General features: G+C 56.6%; 4 protein-coding genes across 7 annotated transcripts; 2 read left to right on the top strand and 2 right to left on the bottom strand.

The window, feature by feature from the left end:
- The first annotated feature begins 1,254 nt into the window (after positions 1-1,254).
- On the top strand, positions 1,255-5,574 carry JSRP1 (junctional sarcoplasmic reticulum protein 1). 3 transcript variants are annotated; one of them, XM_080673031.1, is made up of 7 exons: positions 1,255-1,379; positions 2,400-2,494; positions 2,922-2,959; positions 3,120-3,249; positions 3,787-3,954; positions 4,566-4,657; positions 4,790-5,574. In XM_080673031.1, exons 2-7 carry the CDS (start codon positions 2,440-2,442, stop codon positions 5,237-5,239), a joined length of 933 nt encoding a protein of 310 aa, XP_080529157.1. In that variant the 5' UTR covers positions 1,255-1,379; positions 2,400-2,439; the 3' UTR covers positions 5,240-5,574. The 3 variants fall into 3 exon arrangements, with proteins under 3 accessions (XP_080529157.1, XP_080529155.1, XP_080529156.1); XM_080673029.1 differs by having other exon boundaries at positions 1,307-1,379; positions 3,120-3,253; positions 3,713-3,954; positions 4,790-5,325; XM_080673030.1 differs by having other exon boundaries at positions 1,359-1,379; positions 3,120-3,282; positions 4,790-5,325.
- A 20-nt stretch (positions 5,575-5,594) lies between these two features.
- AMH (anti-Mullerian hormone) lies at positions 5,595-8,343 on the bottom strand (the record flags this gene model as incomplete). The annotated part of the gene is made up of 5 exons (XM_080673025.1): positions 5,595-6,468; positions 6,549-6,708; positions 6,798-6,906; positions 7,110-7,252; positions 7,905-8,343. 5 exons carry the CDS (start codon positions 8,341-8,343, stop codon positions 5,595-5,597), a joined length of 1,725 nt encoding a protein of 574 aa, XP_080529151.1.
- A 743-nt stretch (positions 8,344-9,086) lies between these two features.
- SF3A2 (splicing factor 3a subunit 2) lies at positions 9,087-19,418 on the bottom strand. The gene is made up of 9 exons (XM_080673026.1): positions 18,858-19,418; positions 14,699-14,862; positions 13,262-13,333; positions 12,502-12,548; positions 11,805-11,914; positions 10,702-10,751; positions 10,482-10,622; positions 10,034-10,102; positions 9,087-9,929 (listed from the first exon to the last, which is right to left on the bottom strand). Exons 2-9 carry the CDS (start codon positions 14,822-14,824, stop codon positions 9,213-9,215), a joined length of 1,332 nt encoding a protein of 443 aa, XP_080529152.1. The 5' UTR covers positions 14,825-14,862; positions 18,858-19,418; the 3' UTR covers positions 9,087-9,212.
- Positions 19,122-21,668, top strand: PLEKHJ1 (pleckstrin homology domain containing J1). 2 transcript variants are annotated; one of them, XM_080673028.1, is made up of 6 exons: positions 19,122-19,636; positions 19,742-19,809; positions 19,897-19,963; positions 20,784-20,874; positions 20,960-21,023; positions 21,103-21,668. In XM_080673028.1, exons 1-6 carry the CDS (start codon positions 19,390-19,392, stop codon positions 21,166-21,168), a joined length of 603 nt encoding a protein of 200 aa, XP_080529154.1. In that variant the 5' UTR covers positions 19,122-19,389; the 3' UTR covers positions 21,169-21,668. The 2 variants fall into 2 exon arrangements, with proteins under 2 accessions (XP_080529154.1, XP_080529153.1); XM_080673027.1 differs by having other exon boundaries at positions 19,201-19,636; positions 19,742-19,963.
- The last annotated feature ends 1,414 nt before the right edge of the window (positions 21,669-23,082 follow it).

Below are 23,082 nucleotides of genomic sequence, written 5' to 3'. Positions count from 1 at the left end.
CTGAAGGGTTCTGGGTTCGATTCTGGTCAGGGACACATGCCTGGGTTGTGGGCTCGATCCCCAGTGGGGGTCATGTAGCAGGTAGCCAATCAATGATTCTCTCTCATCATTGATGTTTCTATTTCTCTCTCCCTCTCCCTTTCTCTCTGAAATCAATTAAAAAAAAAATATATATATATATATATATATATATATATATATATATATATATATAAAGAAATTAGCTCTTCAACAGTTGTTTTTATGAAAACCTTGTCTTTCAGTTAAGTCATAAGCAGGATAATCTTCATATACCTTTTTGCAAATCTGCTTCATTTAACTTCCTCCAAGGTAGCACTGGCCAATAACTTCTTTACTATTTCCTTAATTCTGTGTATATTTTTAATATCTGTGCTTATATTTTAAATGTGTGTATAGCCAGACACAAAACACACAGTGTATGATCCATGAAATGTTCAGAATAGGCAAATCTGCAGAGATAGGAATTGGGTTAGAGGTTGCCAGGGGCTGGGGGAGATGAGGGTTTGTAGAGCTACTGCTAATGGGGGTGGGGTTTCTTTCTGGGTTGATGGAATGTTCTGGAATTAGATAGAGGTGATGGTGGCAGAACTGTACTAAACACCATTGAATTGTACACTTTCAAAGAGTAAACTATGGTGTGTAAATAGTATCTCTATAAAGCTGTTAATTTTTTTTTTTTAATGACAAAATAATTTCCCTTACTGCTAGGCTGGGCTGGGTGGTGGAGTATTTGATGTTGGACTAAACAAAAGTGTGCACACGTGACTAGGTGGCATGATACAGCCTACAGTTATCCAGTATTTATTTAACACGAGTAACTCATTTCACCCTCACTGTCCCCCTGGGAGGAAGTGAGCACATTTTGCAGATGAGCCGAAGAGCCCAGCTTTCCCAAGGTGGTCGTTTCCTCCAGGAAGCCCTCCCTGCTGCCCTGGGCTCCGCAGGTCAGGCCCGCTGTGGGGGTGGCACACAATCCGTGGTTCATAAAGGCTTGCTGACAGAATCCACAGAGAAGGCAAGAGGACCTCCTTTTATGGTGCTCTCACCCCTAGAGCCCCTTTTTCTGATGCTTAGGGACAGGAAAGAATATTCCCAGTGTTACCATGGCCAGCCTGACAGTGACTCTATGCTGAAGTGGGGGTGGGTCACCCTTCAGCCAATGCCTGGCCCTCCTGCAAGTGGGGGGGGGGTGCGGAGGGGGGAACGACTCCCCAGCTGTGCCTGGCTCTCCTCCCCTTCCTGTTCCAGCCACAGAGCTGATTGGCCCACCCTTCTGCCTCTGGCCACCTGTTGCTGTCTTTCCAGGAGTCACCCTCCATCTCCATCCCGTCTACCAGGCCCAGCATGGTGGCTGTGAAGTAAGTGGGATAGGGGGAGGCCTGGGCGGAGATGAGCGTCCCCGGCGATCTGGGGTGGGCACCTCTGAGGTCCATGGGGGTCCCCAACTCTTGTGGCTGCCCCCTACACTCCTAGGGGCTCACACCCCCTGCCCATTAGGCCCCTCCACTGCCCTGTTCCAGACCCAGAGAAGAGTCACCTTTTGCTCAGAGATGGGACACACTAACACAGGCAGCCAGCGGTACCGGAGATCCTGAAAAGGAGGGCTTTGCGATGCTGACAGACTTGGGTTTGACCTCGGGCTCTCGTACGACCTCTGGCCAGTACCTCTGTCCTTAGCCTCAGTTTCCTCCTCTGCTCTGAAGGAGCAGAGGCAGTGAGAGGAGACAGGGACGCCAATGTTGGGATAGAGAGGCCCCCAGGACCCCCTCACCGTTCCCCTGCCTGTTGTGGCCAGAGCAAGGCTGGTCCTGGCTGCTGGAATTTGAGCTCCTAGATTTAGGGGACCAGCAGGGAACTAGGTGCCAGGTATAGCAGGTCAGAATGGTCCAGGGGGAGACCCCTAGGGGGCAAAAGTCTGGAAGGGGATGGGCCACATGCTGGCCCGTCCCATGGCTCTTGGGCAACAGATAAAAATAGTCCCTGGTCTCAGAGAACATGAGCCGACCCTGGGGCCCAGGGTTCTGGTTTGAGCTCTTTGCTCATCTCTTTGTGACTTTGGGTGGATCCTAATCCTTTCTGAGTCACAGCAGCCTCTAATGTGTACTCAGGGATGCTGGGGCCCCAGAGAGACTAGCCAATGGGGAGGAGTCCCAAGGCAGACCTGGGGGGTCAGGGAGTGTACCTGGGCCATGCCCTGAGTGAGTATGAATTTGTCAAGTAATGGGGGCTACACAAAGAGGGTCCTTCAGGGCTGGGGGGAGGCAGAGGCTGCGTAATACATGTACTCAGGATCCTCCCCACCCAGGTCAGGCCCAAGCCCACTCAGGGGCTCAGTAAATGCAAGATCCCTCTTTCTCATCCCCCGTCCCCCTCCACAGCTTGAGTCTGAACTGAACCTGCTGCTTCTCAGACATCTCCATGACAACCATGGCCTTGGAGAAGCCTGATGGAGGCCTGGGCAGCTGCCAGGCGGGTGAGGACCTCTCTGTACTGGCTGATCTCTGACCAGGCAGGCCCCAGGAGAACTGAACTGGGGGTGCTGGCAGGATGAAGGCCACGCCCCCCCTCCCATTCTGAAGATGGCTCACCTTCAGAGACCAGGACTTGGACCCTTACACTGGCTTAAACTGTGAACTGTGCTCCCATTTCCCACCTCTGGTTCATTGGTGCCTCAGGGGTCTATAAGAAGCGCTCCCCACACCCCAAAGAGGGGCTGGGACACACTAGTTGGGGTTCTAATCCCAGCCTGCCTGCCAGGGAACTGCTGTGTGCCTCTCTGCTTTCCTATCTGTAAAGTGGGAGCAATTACCTGCCCCTCGCCCAGCAGAGCCTGGGGGAGGGTGGGATTGGCCTGAGGATCCCCATGACCTTGAGTCTTCTTCCTCTTTTCCCACTAACAGTGACACCCAGGCTGGCCGACTCCAGCAGCTGGTCCCATGTGAGTAGCTGGGGCTCTAGGGTTTCAGCCCAGGACTCCCCTGGAATCGGGGACACACTGGCCAAGGAGGGTGGGTTTCTACAGTCCATGGGAAGGTCTTGGGCTCCCTCAGAGGAAAGACCGGAAGGAAATACCCAAGATGACTGGTGACTCCCCACAGGATTCTCAGGAGCCAGATGCTGAGGGTAGCCCTGCGGGTAAAGTGGATACCAGGCCCAAGAAGACAGAAAAGGAATCTGTGGCCAAAGTGGCCCCAGGACCCAGCAAGGAGAGGCTGAAAGCAGGAGCAAGTCGGTTTGCAGGAGGCAGGGGTGAAGTGGGGGGTGGGTATGGACTGACATGGGGAGTTGGTCCTAGGTTGGGTGGGTGGATCTGGGGTGAAGGGGGAACAGGGTGCTGCAATGTTGGCTCCTGGCTGAGTGGTGACCAGGTGTCACAGGTAGTAACTAAAAGGTCTGGGAGCTTCTGCTAATCTATAATAAAAGCGTAATATGCTAATTAGACCGGACATCCTTCAGATGTCCTTCTGGACATCCTTCTGGATGACCTTCCAGATGAAGCCAAGGCAGTGGGGGCCGTGGTGGGCGGGGGCAGAAGCAGCCAAGGTGGCAGGGGGCCGAGCCCCTTGCACAAATTTCGTGCATCGGGCCTCTAGTTCATTATAACACCAGCTAAGGTGCTACTAAGCTTCAGCTAATTATCTAGAATATTCTCCGCACACCAGTGAAGCTGCCAACTTAGTCCCCTGCCTAGGTCCACACAGCCAGGCAGGGCTGAGCCGGGTCTGCCCCTTGGAACCGCGCCCAGCCCCACACTTGCTCCTGAAGCCCCAAGGAGCCCCGCGCGCAAGAAGGCTCAAGCCGCGCCCCCGCAGCCGCCGCTACCGCCCCCAGCCCTGAGCGAGGAGCTACCCTGGGGAGACTTGTCGCTCAACAAGTGCCTGGTGCTCGCCTCGCTGGTGGCGCTGCTGGGCTCAGCCTTCCAGCTGTGTCGCGGTGAGCCTGTGCCCCCGGGTCTGAATCTTAGACGTCCCCCTTCCTGATGAACAGGCCCACGTCACTCCCCTGTCTCCCCTTGCGCGACTCCTTTCCCCTAGCATGGGCCTTGTGCGGGATCCCCCTCTTCTGTGCACCTCCAAGGTCCGCCTGGGCCCCTCTCTCCAGGATGGGCTTTGTGTGCCTCCTTCTCGAACCCGCCCCTCCCCCCCCCCCACTGTGGATCTTGTAGTGGAAGAGGGGAAGCTTCTCCTCCCAGTATGGAGCTTAGTGCACCTCCCTTCCCGGTGAATGCTCCCCCCACTCCCCCATGGGCCTTGCACGCCCAGGATGAGCCACGGGCGGCACCTGCAGCCCGCGGAGAAATATGACCTGTCTTTTAGCAACTCGAATGAGATTTGGAGCGTCGGGGGCGCCCCCAGCAGCGGGGACCCGGCACTCTTGCCAAGGGCTCGGAGGAATCCAGCCCAGCTCCGAGTACTGGGAGAAATCGGCTCGTCCTCTACACCTGTCCCCGGGAAGAGGGAGCTGTATAGCGGCGAGGGCTGGGATGGACGTGTGGTCTGGCTCTTGGCGCGGGCTGATTCGCACCCCCTCCCGTCCCCTCTCAGACGTCGTGATTGGAGTGGCGGACGCCCCTGCACCTGTCCCTGAGCCATGGGTCCCTGCAAGCTCTGCGCCAAAGAAGCCAGCGTCGCCCTCGGTAAGCGTTTCCTTCAGCGACTTCGGGCGGCTGAACCCTCTTTTGAAGGAAGGGTCTGTGCCTGGGCGGGGGGGGGGGAGGGGGGGTGCGGGCGGGGTTGAGCTGATTCCATCAACCCGCACTGCGTTGCAGCTGAAGCCCGAGGCCTGGACTCCCCCATCTGGACCCTCTGCGCCCCAGGTGCAGGCAGAGAAGACAGAGGTTCCCAGGAGTGCGGAGGCTGCAGAAAAGGAGAAAGGGGACCCTGAGGAGGCCGCTGGGGAGGAGCGCGCGCCCCTCACCCACGAAGGGCCCAAGGAGAGGCTGCAGAAAGAGAGGCCGCGAAAAGAGAGGCCGCGGAAGGAGAGGCAGCGGACTGAAGAGAGACCATGGAAGCCGGAGAAGCCACGGCCCGCCAGGGAGCCCCGGGAATCCCTACCCCAGCGCTGGAAGGCACGAGAAGAAGGCCATCGACCGTGGGTGCGGGACTCCAGAGACCCTAAGCACAGGAAGAGGCAGGCCTGGGCCTCTCCGCGACGCCCCAACGCAGAGGACTGGCCTCCGGGCCGCCAGAAGTACCGCGCCGGGAAGGGGCGAGACTGAGCCGGTCCTGGGTCCTGGGCCAGAATCCCGGGACATCTACCGGGTAGCCCCTGGTTCTAGCGAAATAAAGTGTTGCAGCCCCCACATCCCCTGCTCCTTTGCACCGCGACCCCGGATCTAGCCCGGGGCCTGAATGACTGGGATGGGAACTTCAGACATGGGTGGGGTAGCGAAGGGAGGAGGCAGTGCCAACCGGATGACCCAGCCCTGCGTGCCAAGAGAGCTGGCTGAAGGAGGCCCCACCTGCCCCCAAACATGCACGGACACCTCAGCCGTGCGCTTGTGGTCTTTATTGGGGTGATGATTCGGTTCCGAATAAATATGACAGGGGCGCCACTCGGGGCGCAGCGCGGAGTTACCGGCAGCCGCACTCGGTGGCCACCATGTTGGGCACGTGGTGTGCGCTGATGCGCTCCTCGGACAGAGTGATAAGCAGCTTGCCCGCGTAGGCCGTGGGCACGCAGCAGGGTGGACGCGCCAGGGCCGCCCCACGGGCCTGCATTTTGAGCAGCAACACCACATGGTTGCCATAGCGCGGGTTGCGGTCGGACTGCGGCCAGCCGCAGGAGCCCTGGCAGTTGTTGGCCTGGTACGTCTCGGGGATGAGTACAGAGCGCTCAGCACGGAGGTCCACACTCAGCTCGCGTAGCGCGCACGGCTCGTCTGCGGTCCTGGCCCCTGCGCTGCGCTGTGCCCGCGCCGGCCCGCTCCACTCCCTCCCGCGCCACTCAGCGCGCAGGCCCTGCAACGCCTTTAGCAGAAGCAGCGCGCGCAGTGGGCCGCCGGGGCCGCCTGGGTCGCCCGAGTCCCCGGGGCACAGCGCAAGCAGGCGCGCCAGCAGTGGCTGGGCGGCGGGCGGCAGCCCTGGGAGGCCGCGCAGCTCAGCGGCAGCCGCCTGTAGCTCTGCGGCCACTCGGCGCGCCAGATCCGCTGCCCATGGCGAGGACTCCGGGCCCTGCAGCGGCGTGGGGTCCCCCGTCGTGGCAGCGGCAGGTGGCAGCAGCAGCAGCAGGGGCTCCTCGCCGTCAAGTAGGCGCTCCAGTGCCACAGGGTCCGACAGGTTGACCAGGCCCTGCGGGAAGCCGGCCAGCGCGGCAGGGTCCAGGGCCAGGCGCGGCGGCGAGGCCCGGGCTTGGGGTCCCCGCAGCGTTCGCACCAGGCGCGTGAGTGTCTCCAGAAAGGGATCGGTGCCAGTGCCGGGTAGTGGCTCCTCGGGCTCCGCGGTGGGACTGGAAGGCGGAGACTGGATGTGGGCTCTGGGCTAAGCTGTCCCCACCTCCCCGTGCCCCAGGGCTGGGCCAAGGCGCACCTGGGCGACGGGAAGGGCACTGTGTCCAGCCGACCGTGCACGGGCATGGGCGTGGGCCCGGGCCTCAGCAACAGGAGTAGGGCCGGGGTCATCCGCGTGAAGCAGCGGGGGTCGGCGCCGAACAGCAGCGCCTGCAGCTGCGCGGTGCTCAGGGAGGTACCTGAGGGGAAGGCGCCAGGCTGAGTCAGGAGCTGGGATCCAGGGCAGCGGATCCAGGGCCCGCGCCCGCTCCTTCTTCTCCCAGCCTACCGTTTTCGCGGTGCTGAAGCGTTAGGGCAAGACCCAGGCCGTGCCAGGCCCCCGCGGGATGGTCCACTGCCAACGTCAGGTAGCCGGTGTCCCGGGATAGGCAGAGACTCTGAGGAGATGGGAGCTCAGCCTGGCTGGGCAGGGACGCAGGATGCCAGCCCTGCTCTGTTCACTGCCCTTAGCACCCCTTCCAGGTTCTACTCTGGACACCTGGAGCCTGTCCCTGAGGTGAAGACGGTTTAACCACCCCTCCCCTCCTGCTATGGGTAAGGGTTACTGGGGGTGAAGGAATGCCCAACTCAACCCTGGTACCTGGGTGCCCAGCAGCCCGGCCCCTGTTACAGTGACCTCTGGGCCGGACCCGGGGTACAACACCAGCAGCGCCATCTCTGGGGGGCTGACTTCTCCAGATGGAGGCTCCTGGAACCTCAGTGAGGGTGTTGGCTCCCACGTCACTGCCGCCAGGATAATGGGGAAGGACAGCTGAGCTACTGAGGCCTGAGCCCCATGCCCAAGCCTGTCCTTCAGGGAGGGAGAGCTCCACCCCAACTGGGAGCCTTGGGACACTCGTGGGGGTGAACACCCCTCAACACAAGGTGCAGGACCTTGCCAGGACATGGGTGGGAGGACTGACAGGGTGGGTGGTGGGCTGCTACCTGTCATCCCTGAACCCTTGAGGTCTCTTTGATTTGGGAATCTCCTGAGTGGAGATCCATGTGTCACGTGGGCAGCCCCTTCCTGGAAGTGTATCTGAGGTCAGTGGCCCCTGAGGACAGGCCACCTCTTACTCTGGGCTACTGCTGTGTCACAGGGGCACTCCTCCATTTCTGGCCCCAACCCCATGGCTCCTTCCTGGAGTGGGAACCTTCCCAGGCAGTGCAGGAAGGGTGGTCTGGGAGCCCAGCATTCACTGGCAAAGATAAGGGCACACACCTCCCAGGCTGCAGACTCAGCCCAGCCCAAGTGAGCAGGGCCATAGGCTTCAACTTCCCCAGGTCAGAGAGGGGTCTGGGGTCTTGGGAAAATAATGGTCATCATGTAATGGGAATGATGGCTAGGGACCACAGCAGAGTAACCTGCCCAGCCTCAGCCATGGGCCCCACGTACCTTCCTCCAGGTGCAGGACCACCAGCTGCTGCCCCCGGGGCTCCCCCAGCCACACTCTAAGCCACTGCAAAAGGGGCAGGGCAGCATGCTCATGGCTAGGGGTGCAGACGCCAAAGGTGGCCAGGTCACGAGGCCCCCAGTGGGCTCGATGTACGGCCTCCAGGAAGGCCTGCTCGTAGCCCCTCAGGGCTCCCATCACCTGTAGGGGGGCACTGCTGCCGTTGCTGCCACCAGCCAGCTTCACCAGGCACAGGGAGTCTCGCTGACTGCTTGGAGGCAAAACCTGGGGGGCTGGCCAGTCCCAGTCTTGATGGAAGATGAGACCCCCAGTGCCTGCAGGCTCCCCAGGCAAGGTTTCTTCTCCAGGGGTCCCAGCCCCCATCAGGGTCCCCATTGCCCATAGCACCAAGACCAGCCGAGAGAGAGGTGCAGCCTTCATCCTGGGAATTATAAGGGGCTTGGCAACTCTGCTTATATGGGCCAGCCCAGGGTGTTTGTGTGCTGGAGGACAGCCCCTATCGCCTCCCAGGAGGTGACCTTGGGGGCCAGTGCCTGAGCTCCCCTACAAGCCTGGGCCAGCTCAAAGCCCCTTCTGTTCTGGCCCCGCTGCCTATCTCCTTCCCACCAGTGATAGAAAGTGTGGCCTGTGACCGATTTGTCCAACTGTCCTTGAGTTTTTCTCTCTGGAGACAGCAGTGGGAATGTGAGCAGGGAGTGACCAGCCCAGATGGACCAAACATCAACAGCTGTAGGGCTGGGCCTGGAGGAGGGCAGAGCCCCCTCCCTGAGACCCAAAAGACACCAGTTGTCTCAGTGTGTTCAGACCACCAGGTGGGTGGTCTCCAGACTCAGCTGGAGCTCTCAAGAGTCTCCTGTCCACTCATCCTGCCCTTAGGAACCAAGGTGCAAAAGGAACTCAGGCATCTTGGCCTGGAGACCCCAAGGACAGAGAAAATCCTCTGCTTTGCTCTCCTCCCACAGGCTGGACCCCAGACCCACTGCTGGCTGGCTGGCAATGTCCGTCTTCCATCCTGGAGTTCTAGGACACAGATGACATGTTGGAACACCCACCTGATGGCCACAACGTCTTGGAAGCCTAACCCTGAACCACTCGCACATACAGTGGAGGGGCCATGCCACAGTGCCCCTGCCCACACCCATGGACACAGCAGTGCAACCAGGTTTCTGAGAAGGCTGTTTAATGAGACGTAGGGACACGGCATAGCCCTGTACAAAAACACCAAATTCGATCAGGGAGAAGAGACAGGAAAACAGGAAAGTAGACTTGCAATGAGAGGGTGTGGCTTTTCAGTTGGCTGGGGGAGGAGGTGGAATGTTTCCAGGGCCCTCGGAGGGCAGCGGGGGTCTCATCATTGGGGGCATGGGAGCTGGGGGATGGACCCCGGGATTGGAGGGATGAACTCCAGGAGGCTGGGGGTGAACCCCAGGAGCTGGAGGATGAACCCCTGGAGGAGGGGGGTGTACTCCAGGTGGCTGGGGGTGCATCCCCGGAGCTGGGGGGTGTACCCCTGGGGCCTGGGGGTGGACTGAAGAAGCTTGTGGGTGTACCCCTGGGGCCTGTGGATGAACTCCAGCAGATGGGGGAGGGTGGACACCTGGGGCTGGAGGATGGACTCCTGGGGCTGGAGGGTGAACCCCGGGAGCAGGGGGATGAACCCCAGATGTTGGTGGGTGGACCACCGGTGCTGGGGGATGGACCCCAGGAGCTGGAGGGTGGACCCCAGATGTTGGTGGGTGGACCACTGGTGCTGGAGGGTGGACTCCAGGAGCTGGGGGGGGCAGCTGGGGAGGGCCCGGGGGCCCTGCAGGTGTAGGCCCACTGGGTGGCATGGGGGGCAGAGGCAGGCCTCCTGGTGGGGGTGGAGGCAAAGACTCAGGCAGTGGTGGCCGTGGGGGCAAACCATTCATCAGTGGGGGTGGTGGCCGCTTCACCCCAGGAGGCCCAGCGGGGAGGCTTGGCGGAGCTGGAGGCTTTTCCATCTTAAAGTGGAACTGAAGGAAGAACTGGAAAAAAAAACAGAAAAGCTGAGTGGAGCCCCTGGGGGTCTTGGGAGGGGAGATAGGACGGCCAGGAGTTCCTTGAATTGCTCGGACCTAGAGTGACTTACCTGCTTGGTTTCCCGGTTCCAGTGAGTCCAAAACTTGCCCTCGGCCTTGTCAATCTCTCTGCTTGGCACCTGCGGGGGGAAGGGGTGGAAAATGGCCTTAGGGAGCCCACGGCCCAGGTTTAGGTAGGGACTGCTCCCCGGTGTTAGAGCAGGCCCAGCAGGGAGAGGCCTTCATAAAGGAATAGGGCTGGGTTTTGGATTACCAGACACAGCTTACATTCTAGCTCTGCTGCCTAGTGACCCCCATCACCCCAGTTAAACAATGGTTTACAGTATTGTGTTCACCAGTGTCTGTTAGGGCACAGGACACGGTCAAGGAGTTCCTGACCAGCCCAGCACAGAAGCATGCACTGCTCTTGGTGGGGGCACCATCTTAGGATGCCCTTTCCCACCCCAGAAGCAAGCCCCTATTGGGAAGGACACCTCTGGAGTGGGCAGCACAAGCTACCTTGAAGGCAATGGTCTCGTAGGGCTCAGCAGCCATCAGCAGGTACTGCCAGCGCCTGTCTGGGGGCTCGATCCTCTGCTCATAGGCAGACATGAAGCGGTGGCGTGGCATGATACCGTCAGCGATCTCAGGATAGTCGATCTGTGGGGATACAGCCAAGTGGCAGCACTGCTTTCCAGGAGCCCCTCCCCTCATGACTGCGCCCTGGGCCTCGTCTCACCTGGAAGAGGAGGCTCTGCTGGCCCATCTCTGTGTCCCTCTGCTTGGTCACTGCAACACACAACGGTCTCAGGTCCAGGCCATCTCGTCACCCTCCCAAAGCTCAGGACCCCGGAGGGCAGGACACCAGGGGAGGTCACCTTGCTATAGAGCACCAACCAGGCCTGGGAGAGCTCTGTGCTATAGGTGCCATCTGCCCGAGACCATGCAAGTGGTGGTGGGAGAATGGCTCTGAGTTACCCTAACCCACCGAGGCCTGGGACAGCACTGAGCAGGAATTGAAGACAGGAGGCACCAGGTGTGTGGGGCAAGTGAGGTCTACAACCCTGCCTCTAGGAGAGGGTGCCCTTCATATTAGAGTCTTGTGGCTTTCAGGCTGTTCTCTGCACAGCTCCCAGGCATGTAAAATTTCCCCATAAACCTCCCAGATTCTCCCCACTACACTCATGACAGAAACTGACAGTCTATCACAGCCAAAAAGTCTTTGGTGGCCCCACGTGGACCCTGCCATTGTAGCCCTGGTTCATAAGCACGCCTGACCCAAGGCCTGTGCATGCTGTGTCCTGTCTACAGTACAGACACACACAGGACACTCCCACATTTTGTTAGACCATAGTCCCCTATATTCCAACAGGATCATATAACCAGCTTTCTGAACTAAGTAACCCAGAGCCCTTTTCCCTGCCAATGGCCCTGCTGAGTAAGCTGCCACTAACACAGACCATTACCCTCCCATTCCACTTTCTCTTTAGCTTAAGAGGAGCCAGGGCCTAGTTCTATGCTCACAGGAAAGGGACACCCAGGCTCACTGCCCCTCCCACACATCACTCATCTGCACTAGGAGTGCAAATAATTATGAGCTCTCACAACACCCTGATAGGCGCACAGGGGAGTGGCATCCACAAGGTCATGTTTGAGAAAGTTCATATGGAGGTGGGGCCCCAGTGGGGTGGATGGTCTCTGAAAGCAATGAAAGGTATGAGCAAATGAAGGCCAGTGAATAGCAGTGTGTATAAGGCTCAGGGGCGGGACCAGGGTTCTGGACAAAAGGCTCACCCCTTCCCAACACCAGCTGTGGGCCAACCTACCCCCAAACAGACTTACCTTTATAGCCCGGGCGGCCGATCTTCACAAACTTCTTCACTTCTACTTTGACCTTCTCTGGTGCTGGCTGCGCGGGGGCCTCCTTAGCCTCCTTGGCTGCTCGCCGGGCCCTGCAGGCATGATGGAAACCGCGCTGCTGCTGCTGCTCCTGCTCTCTCTCTCTCTCTCTCTCTCTCTCTCTCTCTCTCTCACACACACACACACACACACACACACACACACACACACACACACACACAGGCTGCCAAGGCCACAGGCCCAGGTGCTAGGAGCCATCCTGCCCCCACATCGACCTTGGAGAGCCTCTGCTAAGTGAGGGTGCTGGGAGGGGTGTGGTTGAATGGGTGGGTGGGTGGTATCTCAAGGTTTGAATGGAAATGGATGGGACAGGCATGGGCACCTTTCTCTTCTTGTCACATTTCCCATTGTTCCTTACTAGGGAGCCTTCTGAGAACCCACACGTCTTTCCTTGCTAGGTAAGGAGCATATCCTGTTCCTCCCCTCACACTCGGGTAGCTGTAACCACCCACCCAGCCAACCATGATGGGCAGGGCTCAATGTACTAATCACAGGATGAGCTGGCCCCAAACTACCTCTGTACCATTGTCTGGTGTGGCTCACAGAGATGTCAGAGAAGTGCCAGCTCCTAACCCCAGGGCCCAAGGCTTTGAGCAGGGAGTAGGGGTGACATACTCACAAGTTGGTCTGGTGCTTTTTCCCCTGGGTGTGCGCGAGGTAGCTCCCCTAGAGTGGGACAAAGTGAGCAGGGATGGGGCCTGGATGCCCCTCAACCAGGCCTGCTCTCCCTTCTGCCTCCTGGGAGCAGGGCCCCAATATCCACAGTGCAGAAGGGAGAGACCCTGACATACAAGGCTGTTCAACAGCACACTGTCTATGGTTGTGAGCAAATTCCAAAACAAAGCGAACATTCGACAACACAGGGAAAGGACAAATAGGACCTGTTCATTGCTGCATGCTAAACCCAACATGAGAACTTGTCAGACTATCATATCAATGACCTCACAGTCGTTAAAGGAAATGAACCGGAGCTACACCGCTAGACCTCAAAACCCAGTGTCAAATGTTCCAAGATGTGCTCACATCTGTATAACAATGGCACCAATGGTATTAAAGGAAAATGGACAAGCAGCAAATTCACAGCTCTGGTGGCATCTGGGGTCCAGGAGTGCAGGGCACAGGCTGGGGACAGAGAGGGCTCGGTTTTCCTCTGGAGTGACCAGTATCTCTCCTAGAAAGATGCGTCTGAAGCTGTGCTCAGTGAGTGAGTGGTCAGGCGTGAGTGGCGGGCCCCCATCACCTCCTTCGCCCTCGGCCGAGATATGAACAGGTTAACAAGGCAGAAGCCCGGAGGATGGGTGGGAGCAGCGCGTCCTGCCAGAGAGCTTCTCCATGGGACAGGGGAAGGGACGTGTGGGGAATGGGCCCTGAGAACTCACCTCATTGTTGTGGAGTGTCAGGCACAGCTTGCATTCATATGAGCCCAGGTGGTTCTTCATGAAATAAGGGTCCTGGGAGGGAGGCAGATTCCATTAGATCGAGGGAGATGGTACCCTGAGCCCTGCCTGCCACGAATAGTGCCTGAGAAGCAGGGCTCTCCCCTGGCTGGCAAGGGAGGGGTGGCTGTTGTCCTCTGGGACAGATGTTCTGGGACGAAGGACTACAAAACTGGGGCTAGCTCGGCATGAGCCTGCTAGGGCAGTGCTGCGGGACCCCCTGAGTCTACTTGGCAGGGCTGGGGGTTGACTCTGTATCTGCAATAAGCGCCTAGGGCAGGGGTGCCCTAGGTGGACATTGTTGGTCCTTGGCCCCTACTCTGAGCAGAAGGGTTCTCCAGGAAGGTCCCTGGCCCCACATTGGTGCCAATTTTGGGTATGGAAGGAGGCAGAGCCCAAAGAGCACTGCTGATCATCCATCTCCAGGACCAGGGCAGGAATCTGTCCACAACCCCACCAGCCTTCCAAGTGTGGCAGCACAAGGCAGGTACAGGCAGAGGAGGACAAGCAAGCGGGTGAAGGGAAAGGCGATGGAGACCCATGTCTCTACAAGTCCTGTGGGCTGGACAGGTGACTGACTTTCCATAAACCAGGGCAGCATGGCAGTGCTGCTGATCGCTGATGCGGAGCAGACCCGTGGGGTTCAAATTCTAACTTCACTGCTCATGGGTCGTGTCATCTTTGACAGTGACACATCCTTCAACACCACAACTGTTTCTTCATCTGGAAAATGGGGAAAGTAATAGAACCGACCTCACTAGTGAGGCTTTGAGGGGCTGCCTGGCACATGCAAGGGCTGTACACACCTCAGGGGGTTTCAAAGTCTATGTGAACCATACACTGACTGCCAGGCTCTCACCTGGATTCCTGGGCAACATTATCTGGAGATATCTGTGATCATCATGACTGGAGGTGCTCCTGGCATTGAGTGAGCGGAAGGGATGCTGCTCGACACCCCACAGTGCCTAGGATGGCTCCCCACACACTGACGCTGCCCGATATCAGCAGTGCCCAGGAGGAGAACTGGTCTACCAACAGCTCTGTGTGGTTAAACTAAAATGTTGCCCTTCACTGCCTATGGCTGAAATTATGGCAATTCATGTGCTGCCATCCTGGCCCTCCACACTGGAGATTCTCCAAACCACTGATTAATTAAATAAAACCAAAATGCCTCACACAGTAAAAAAAAACCTTAAAATTTAGGGTCAGTAACAGCAGTCTTGGAAACCCGCTGCTCTAGGTCAAGTTCCCTTTTTTACCGACTAGGAGACCAAGGCCCACAGAGCCAGGCAACTGCTCAAGGTCACAGGTGTAAGAATCCGGAACATGACTCCATGGTGAGAGGGAGGCTGTGGGGACCTCCCTCGGGCCCCACCTCACCTTGTTGATATCTATGGTCTCCAGGGCCAGCTGCCGGAGGCGCTCCCGCCGGTCCCGGTTGCTCTCAGAAGAGGAGGCCACGCCGCCACTCCCGGTCTTGCCCCCAGGGCGATGTTGGAAGTCCATGGTGAAGGCCTTTGGGCTTTACTGGACTGAGGGGATACCTGAAGAAGGGGGGGCAAAGGGGAGAGGTGGTAAACGTTGCTAAATGTGGCCAGCTGTCACTGGGGGAACTCAAGCCCAGTTCCTTCAGAATAAGCACCTGAATCACTAGTGGCAGGCTGGTGTTGAGAAAAGTACCCACTGAATCTGGCTCAGGGAAATCCAAACCCAAGCAAATACTTAACTGCTCACCTAGAATAAAAACCAGTAACTATTGGAAACCAAACTGTTGGTTACTCACAGCCCACGGTACACGTTATTCCTCCCCTGGCAGCACCCCCACCCAGAATGAAATGAGAACTCACACCCTGACCCCGAGAGGAAGGGCCACTGAGAGGAAGTTCCCTGCCCAGGTACCCTCGGCTCCCCAGAGAAATCAGTTTTATATTCAGAAGAAGTGGAATGAGGCGTCTCTCAGCTGAGAGAGGCAGGCACAAGAGAGGCTGGGGGTGAGGGCCAGGTTGAAAAGAGGGAGTCCATCAAAACTAGCCTACTGGCCAGTAGGCAGACTGTCCTTCCTCCCACTGTGTCTAGAAGGCAGGCAGCCCCGCCTGGAGGCCCCAGCCCAGGGGCACTTTATTTTTTTAATTTTTTATTTTTTTCAAATTATTTTTACTTTATTATATATTTTTATTGATTTCAGACAGGAAAGGAGAGGGAGAGATAGAAACATCAATGATGAGAATCATTGATCGGCTGCCTTCTACATGCCCCCTACTAGGGATTGAGTCTGAAACCCGGGCATGTGCCCTTGACAGGGATCGAACCCTAGACCTTTCAGTCTGCAAGCCAATGCTCTATCCACTGAGCCAAACCAGCTAGGGCCCCAGGGGCACTTTAGAAGACGTTTCTGGGGAAAGAACGCCAGGGAAAGTATTCTCAGACACTGACAGCTGGGGGGGTTCCCATACCAGGCCCACTGAGCAGTGAGAACCACAAGATAAGAAGCATGGCTCTCCCACACAGAGCTGGTAACTTCACATAACAGACACAAAGAATCAAACATACCCAAGGAACAAGAAACCTAATGGAAACCTCAATAGAAGATGATAGCATCCTCCTGAATTATCAGAGAAGTTACTGTACCACGAAACTTGAACAGGATGCCAAAGGTCAGCCCAGTGAATGAACCCTTGGAAAGTAGAGACTGGATGATCCAAATAATTGAATATGAGCGCTTGAAGGTCAAAGAAATCTCTCATAAAGGAGAACAAAAACATGAAAAGAGAGGAGCACAGTAAAAACCTAGATGGAATTCCAGAGTGAAAACAGAAAGAAAGAGAGAGTATTACCAAAGATAATTACCAAAGAATTAAAAGAAAATGCCCCAGGACTAAAAGGATCTAATTCTTCCCACAGAACAAAAAGACCTTCTTCAATAAATGGCTCAAGAAACTTTACACCACTGAGGAAAACCCCATTTCTATTAGTCAAAAGAAATAATAGGTCAGAAAGCAGAACGGGGCCAGCATTATTCATAAAGGTAAAGGCCGGCTTTCAGAACAGTACTGAACTCATAAAAGGAGCAACATTCTCACAGGTCTCAATGTGGATTTTCAACCCAGAATTTTAATTTCATACCCAAACTGTGAAGGTAAATAAAGCCATCTATCTATATAAAAGCCTAAGCAACCATCACAACTGAACAGGTGACCAGGCCGGCAGGGGGGGCAGTTGGGGGCGATCAGGCTGACAGGCAGAGGCAGTTAGGGGTGATCAGGCTGGCAGGGGAGCAGTTAGGAGTGACCAGGCTGGCAGGGGAGCAGTTAGGAGTGACCAGGCTGGCAGTGGGGGCAGTGAGGGGCGATCAGGCCAGCAGGCAGAGGCGGTTAGGGGTGATCAGTCTGGCGGGGGGGGGGGGCAGTTAGGGGCGATCAGGCAGGCAGGCAGGTGAGCAGTTAGGAGCCAGCAGTCCAGGATCGTGAGAGGGATGTCTGACTGCCGGTTTAGGCCCGATCCCTGAATTTCGTGCACTGGGCCTCTAGTTTTCAAATAACTAAGGACTCAAAATCAACCCACTGATCAATTGATTTCTTCAAAAATTACCAGATGAGCTTATAGTAGGAAGAGAAAAAAGTGGTCAGACTGAAAACAGACGCCAACTCAGGAGAGCGCTAACATAAAGTTCTAGGACAACTGTGGAGTAGCAGAGTGCAGGGTCTGGGGAAAATAAAACAAAGGAAAAAATGAACAGCTGGCAAAGAAAATCAGGCTCCTGGCCGGGTAGCTCAGTTGGCTAGAGCCATGGTCGGCAAACTGCGGCTCGCGAGCCACATGTGGCTCTTTGGCCCCTTGAGTGTGGCTCTTCCACAAAATACCACGGCCTGGGCGAGTCTATTTTGAAGAAGCGGCGTTAGAAGAAGTTTAAGTTTAAAAAATTTGGCTCTCAAAAGAAATTTCAATCGTTGTACTGTTGATATTTGGCTCTGTTGACCAATGAGTTTGCCAACCACTGGGCTAGAGCATCATCCCAATATACCAAAGTTGTGGGCTTGATCCCCAGTCAGGGCACACACAAGAAGCAACCAATGAGTACATAAATAAGCAAAACAACAAATCCAAGTCTCTCTCTTGAATCAATAAATAAAAATTAAAAACCAAGCCCTGACCGGTTTGGCTCAGTGGATAGAGCGTCGGCCTGTGGACTGAAGGGTCCCAGGTTCGATTCTGGTCAAGGGCATGTACCTTGGTTGCAGGCACATAACCCAGTGGGGAGTGTGCAGGAGGCAGCTGATCGATGTTTCTCTTTCATTGATGTTTCTAACTCTATCCCTCTCCCTTCTTCTATGTAAAATATCAATAAAATATATATTAAAAAAAAATTAAAAACCAAGCTAACAGAAAAGATGAAGACGTGAATTAGCTTTGGAGGGTCGGGGGGGGGGGGGGAGGAGAATGAACAGTACAGGAAAAGCAACACAGATAAACATGTTACTTGCCTTAATAGTGAACAATATTTTCAGTCTCAGAAACAGAACTGGCCCTGGTTGGGTAGCTGGGTTGGTTAGAGCATTGTCTGGATTTGCTCCCCCGTCAGGGCACTTACAAGAATTAAACAATAAGTGCATAAATAAGTGGAACAACAAATGGATGTTTCTCTTTCCCCCTTCCTTGCTCTCTCTAAAATCAATGGATAAAAAAAAAATAATAAATGAAAACAGAACTAATGATTTGACTAATGCTCATGACATAAACACATCCAGGTATGGAGGGTGAAGTTGGCCTGGATGGGTGGGGGGCAGAAATAAGACCTCATCAATCACAGTAAGAAGCCAAAAGGCTGAGTCTAAAAGCAACACATCCAGAAAGCATTATTCCTAAAGGTAAAGGCCGGCTTTAAGCTTTGAGCAGAGGCGTCCTCTGGGGCCAAGGAGGATGCAGGGATGAATGACCGCTTTTATGAACAGGCTATTATCTCCTTAAACAAGGCAAACAGATTATTAACATCGGGAACTTCTCTCCCTCGTTCTGCGTTGCCAACGGGTATCGGAAAGAATGGTCCTGGCATCTCAGTCTGACCAGTAGGAAAGTCATTTAACTTCGGGGCTTCGCTGGCGAAAAGGGGCCAGCCAACGGGCTCTGGTGGACTTCGGCGCGGTGGGGGCACTCTGTCCTCAGGACCTTATTTCTTATTTAGCTGGCCTGGAATCCGTGACCACCCTTACCCCCATGCCAGGTATAGAAACTGAGGCTCAGCGGCACCGTGTGACTCTCCGACCACAAAGCCAGTCAACTAACGGACGCAACTTAATGCTCAGAGAGGTTCTCGGTTACACGGAAGGCGCCATGTGAGTTGCACCCCCGACCCGATCTCAGCGGGTCTTCGGAGAGTTTCAAGCGAGCGGTGGGGAGCCAGGGACATAGAGACCCGACATTCCTGAGGAGTGGGCAACGTATCCGCCCGCCCTCAGCCGCGCCGCAGGCGCCCTTCGCCCACGTTTGGTCCCTTCCAGGGAACTCCGGGCTCCAGGGCCGCCGCTCTCGCCTCGTTCCTCACCTGCACCCGAGGCCGCGATCCCGTCGCCTTCTCACCCGCCACGGGCCACTACGACTTTGTTCAGTGCACAAGCGCGGCCTAAGGAAGCACTTCCGGAGGCAAACGGGGCGGGACCTCCCTTGTGCGCAAGTTCCGCCTGCTCGGGAGCGTAGGCAAGACACTCGGGAAGTGCGAGGGAAGAAGGCAGGGGGTGGGAGGGCGCCGAGAGTGCGGGCCGGAAGCAGAAGTGCGCATGCCCACGAGGCTCAACAAAAAAAACAAAACACACACAAAAAAACACACCACGAACCAAAAAAACAGCACCTCTCAGTCTGTCTAACTCGCGCGAGGCCAGTTATCGCGGGAAGGAAGGCTGGGACTTGCCCTCCTAGGCCTGTTCCGGTCCATTTCAGTAGGGATGCTTACTTTCCAACCCGGGTCCAATATAATGACCGTCGTGTCACCCGCTATCCCCTATGCCCGACGAGGGCTCCACTCTGTTTCTGTGCCCCACTCCCACCCCCACCCGGGACGCTAGTGCCCCTCCCCGGTGATGTACAGGTTGAGAAGTCCGGGAAGCGCAGGCGCAATAGCTTTGGAAGCGCTTCCGGGACGGCGCTGTGGAACTTTTTTGGCGCGAGCGGGGGCGGCGGCCGGCGGCCGGGAAATCGCGGCCCGCACTCAGCGTTCTGGGTCCTGGGCCGCCATGCGCTACAACGAGAAGGAATTGCAGGCGCTGTCCCGGCAGCCGGCTGAGCTGGCAGCCGAACTCGGCATGCGAGGACCCAAGAAGGGCAGCGGTGAGTGGGGTAGGGGCTGTGAGCCGGGGACCGGGCGGACGGGGGTGCCGGTTGGGGCGGGATGGGCGGTCACCGAGCCCGCGAGAGCCCGCCCTGTGTCCACAGTGGTGAAACGGCGGCTGGTGAAGCTGGTAGTCAATTTCCTCTTCTACTTCCGGACCGACGAGGCCGAGGTAGGGCGACGGGAAGGCGGGCCCCGGGCTGGGGTTGGGGAGCTGGGGTCCCCGGATGGCCCGCCCATCCGGCTCGTCTGCCCCCAGCCCGTCGGAGCTCTACTGCTGGAGCACTGCAGAGTCACCCAGGAAGAGCCCAGCGACTTCTCCATCAGTGAGTGCGGGGGGCGGGGACCAGGCAGGCGGGGACCCGAGCTCCGCTCTGCCCCTCCCCATAAACAAAGTCCGCCGTTCCGGGCAGGGCTGCGCTCTCCCCTTTGCCATCGCCAAGGCCACCAGGGTTTTCACTTCTGTTGGCGAGCACTGCCCTCTCGGGGTGCCTCTACTGAGAACCGGGGAGCACCGGTTCTCAATGCCCGGCTGGGGACTCCAGAGGATTATCCTGAGTCACCTTGAGAGGATCGAGTCTGCAGGGAAAGGGAGAACTTTTCATTTTCTGTAGTGGCCTTAACGTGCCACAGACTGTGAGGTTTCAAAAGCAAAAAGTTATTTCTCCCGTGCTGGAGGGTAGGAGTTCGAGGTTGGGGTGTCTGCAGGACTGGTTCCTTCTGAGGGAGGAACCAGGCCCTCCCAATTTCTGGAGGCTGTTAGCAATCTTTTAGAAGTGTTACCCTGATTTCTGACTTCATAGTCCCATGGCCTTTTCCCTACGTGTCTGTGTCCAGATCTCTCCTTTTTATAAGGACACCAATCCCACCCCACTCTAGTGTATCCTCACCTTAACTAATTACACCTGCAATGACCTTATACCCAAATAAGCTCTGTTCCCAGGTTCCAGGAGCTAGGTTTTGAATATACTCTTTTGGGGGATACAGTCTATAGTCTGTGGGAAGCGGTGAGCCCAAGCTGGGTCTAGAGGAGGGGACAGTTGTAGACAGTGGCAACAGGAAGCTGAGGCCGGTGGCCAGCATGGGTGGTGGCGGGAGTGAGCTGGGACAGATGGGGCCCCTTCCTCTGAGTGGCTTCCTCTGCAGGTTTTATCGAGGACCCGGACAGGAAGTATCACTTTGAGTGCTACAGCGAGGAACAGTGTCAGGAGTGGATGGGAGCTCTTCGTCGAGCCAGGTAGGGTGTGGGATATATCCTGGCCTGGGTGCCTGGGGCAAGGGCAGAGCTGGGCTCTGTGAGCACAGGCCACTTCCTTTCCCAGCTACGAGTTCATGCGCAGGAGCCTCATCTTCTACAGGAATGAGATCCAGAAGATGACTGGCAAGGTGTGTCTGGGGCAGTGGTGGTGGGGTAGCTGGGGGAGAGCTCCTGGGCCAGGGCTCATGCTACCCATCCATCACACAGGACCCCCTGGAACAGTTCGGCATATCGGAGGAGGCCCGGTTCCAGCTGAGTGGCTTGAAGGCATGAATCTGGGTTTAGGCTTGGGCTCCTCAGCTTGACTCACTGAGGCCCAAAGGAGCCCTCCCTATCCTCGCCCGGCCCTGGGTTTCCTGGCCAAGCCTGGATTTTTGGAGTGAGGTGTTTCGGCTTAAAGACTTCAGTAGCCCCAGGCTGGTGAGGGTGGGCAGAGGCTGTGCCTTGGGACCCATCACTAGTTCAGCACCTCTCAGTGCCACATGCTGCTGCTCGAGGGCGAGTATATAATGCCCAGGAGCTGTGCTTGGTTCCTTGGGCTCACCCATCTAGGGCCTGGTGGGCTCCAGAAGCTGGTGCAGCTCTCTTGCCCTGTGCAGGCTGAATGTACGAACCTAGATAATGCTGTGAAGGGCTCCGGAGCCTTGCCTTCTGGGCTGCTGTGAATTCTGCTGAGGGCCAGGGCCCGGCCAACACCTCTGGGCAGAGCTAGAAGCATTTGCCCTCAGGCTGGTGTATTTGTTCTATTCAAATAAAGGTACCTCTTTTCCACACGGGACAGTGGTGCAGTGAATGCAAAAGGGACATGTCCTCCACAGGCCGGTGGAGCTGGTTTCCAAGGGAAGTAGGGTTCCTGGGGGACAAGAAGTGGCTCCCTTTAGGCCCGAGTTTCAAGTGCCTGGGAGGAAGAGGCTGGGCCATCCAAATTGAGGGGAGGAGACACAGAACCTAGAAAGTCAGGGAGGCTGGGAGCCCAGCTCAAGGGCCCTGAGGGAGAATGGGTAGGGTGATGGGATCCCCGGATGGCCCAGGATCCCACCTCTGGTCACAGGCTGATGCTTTGAGTGCAGGCAGGACCTTGCAAAGGGTTTGGTTTTTCATTGAAGTGCTGTCTAGCGGGTGGGGAGGAGGCCTGACCTAGTCAGATAGATCTCCCTGAGGTGGGTATTCACTGTCCAAGTCACAACAGCTGCTTTCAGGGGCATGTGGGGCCTCTACTGTGTGTGACCATGCTCAACACATGGAGCCCTCAAGGTTCTCTAAGGTCTCACCATGTGAGAAATGCCAGCAGACCAGGTTCAAGTGAAAACAAACATTTTATTACAGTCTGGAGATGGAAATCAGAGTACAGTGGGGTTCCCTTAGGAAAAGAGGGTCAAACCAGCAACCCAACGAGATGGGCCATGCCAGTAACCCTAAGTGAAACACGGTCTACCAGAAGGACGAAGCAGGGCTGGTCTGAGACACATGACATAAGCCAGCATGGATAGACCATGGGAATGGGAGTGGGGTGGATGAACAGTCTCCTTTGGACTTTGTGGATAAATAAAAGGGCAAGCGGGTCTTAAATAAATCATAAGTCATAGCTGGAAGGGAAGGCTGGCTCCTGACCGGAGGGTCTTCAGAGTTAGGTTTTCCTGAGCAAAGCACCCTCATAGCCCTGGGCTTCCCTGAAGTTGCCTGTAGTCAGAGCAGCACTGGTCTCTGCCCAGAGGAGACTAGAACCTGTTCTCCACAGGGGGATGGTTGTTCATGCACCCCACCCCACCCCACCCCTTTGCTGCCCCCGACCATGCCCTCACTGCCAATAGCGGCTGATCAATCTCACAGTCAGGAAGGCTGGAGGGTGGGCACAGAAAGGAGACCCCAGTGCTTGGGTAGACATGGTTGTGTGGGGAACACAGATATAACACGTCAGTAGGAAGTCCTGCATGGTGGCACACAGTTATCACAGAAGTGATGCAGTGTTTACAGGGTTGCTTGATTCCAGACCAGGGACTCGCTACATGCTGCAACTTTGCTACTGTTAACCCTGTAGCTTTTTTAGGGAGCCCTGTGCTGGAGGACATTGCAGGATATAGGGTGAGCACAGCACCTTCGTGTGCCAAGAGCACAGACCTGGAGGTAAGGGAGCCAGGGCAGCAGTTACAAGACAGCCAGTTATGAGAACCTGTCTAAGCACCATCT

Source organism: Plecotus auritus, assembly GCF_963455305.1.
Source record: "Plecotus auritus genome assembly, chromosome: 6".
Lineage (NCBI taxonomy): Eukaryota > Metazoa > Chordata > Mammalia > Chiroptera > Vespertilionidae > Plecotus > Plecotus auritus.
This window is presented reverse-complemented; position numbering and strand designations above follow the sequence as displayed.

Bases quoted from the DNA above. Each gene is read 5' to 3' on its own strand.
- JSRP1 (XM_080673029.1), top strand. From the start codon at position 2,440: ATGACAACCATGGCCTTGGAGAAGCCTGATGGAGGCCTGGGCAGCTGC. The intron at 2,960-3,119 runs GTGAGTAGCTGG...GACTCCCCACAG, and splicing joins ACTCCAGCAGCTGGTCCCAT to GATTCTCAGGAGCCAGATGC. The intron at 4,658-4,789 runs GTAAGCGTTTCC...ACTGCGTTGCAG, and splicing joins AGAAGCCAGCGTCGCCCTCG to CTGAAGCCCGAGGCCTGGAC.
- SF3A2 (XM_080673026.1), bottom strand. From the start codon at position 14,824: ATGGACTTCCAACATCGCCCTGGGGGCAAGACCGGGAGTGGCGGCGTG. The intron at 11,915-12,501 runs GTGAGTATGTCA...TCATGCCTGCAG, and splicing joins AAAAAGCACCAGACCAACTT to GGCCCGGCGAGCAGCCAAGG. The intron at 10,752-11,804 runs GTAAGTCTGTTT...TGTGTGTTGCAG, and splicing joins CGGCCGCCCGGGCTATAAAG to TGACCAAGCAGAGGGACACA.
- PLEKHJ1 (XM_080673027.1), top strand. From the start codon at position 19,390: ATGTACAGGTTGAGAAGTCCGGGAAGCGCAGGCGCAATAGCTTTGGAA. The intron at 20,875-20,959 runs GTAGGGTGTGGG...TTCCTTTCCCAG, and splicing joins GGAGCTCTTCGTCGAGCCAG to CTACGAGTTCATGCGCAGGA. The intron at 21,024-21,102 runs GTGTGTCTGGGG...TCCATCACACAG, and splicing joins TCCAGAAGATGACTGGCAAG to GACCCCCTGGAACAGTTCGG.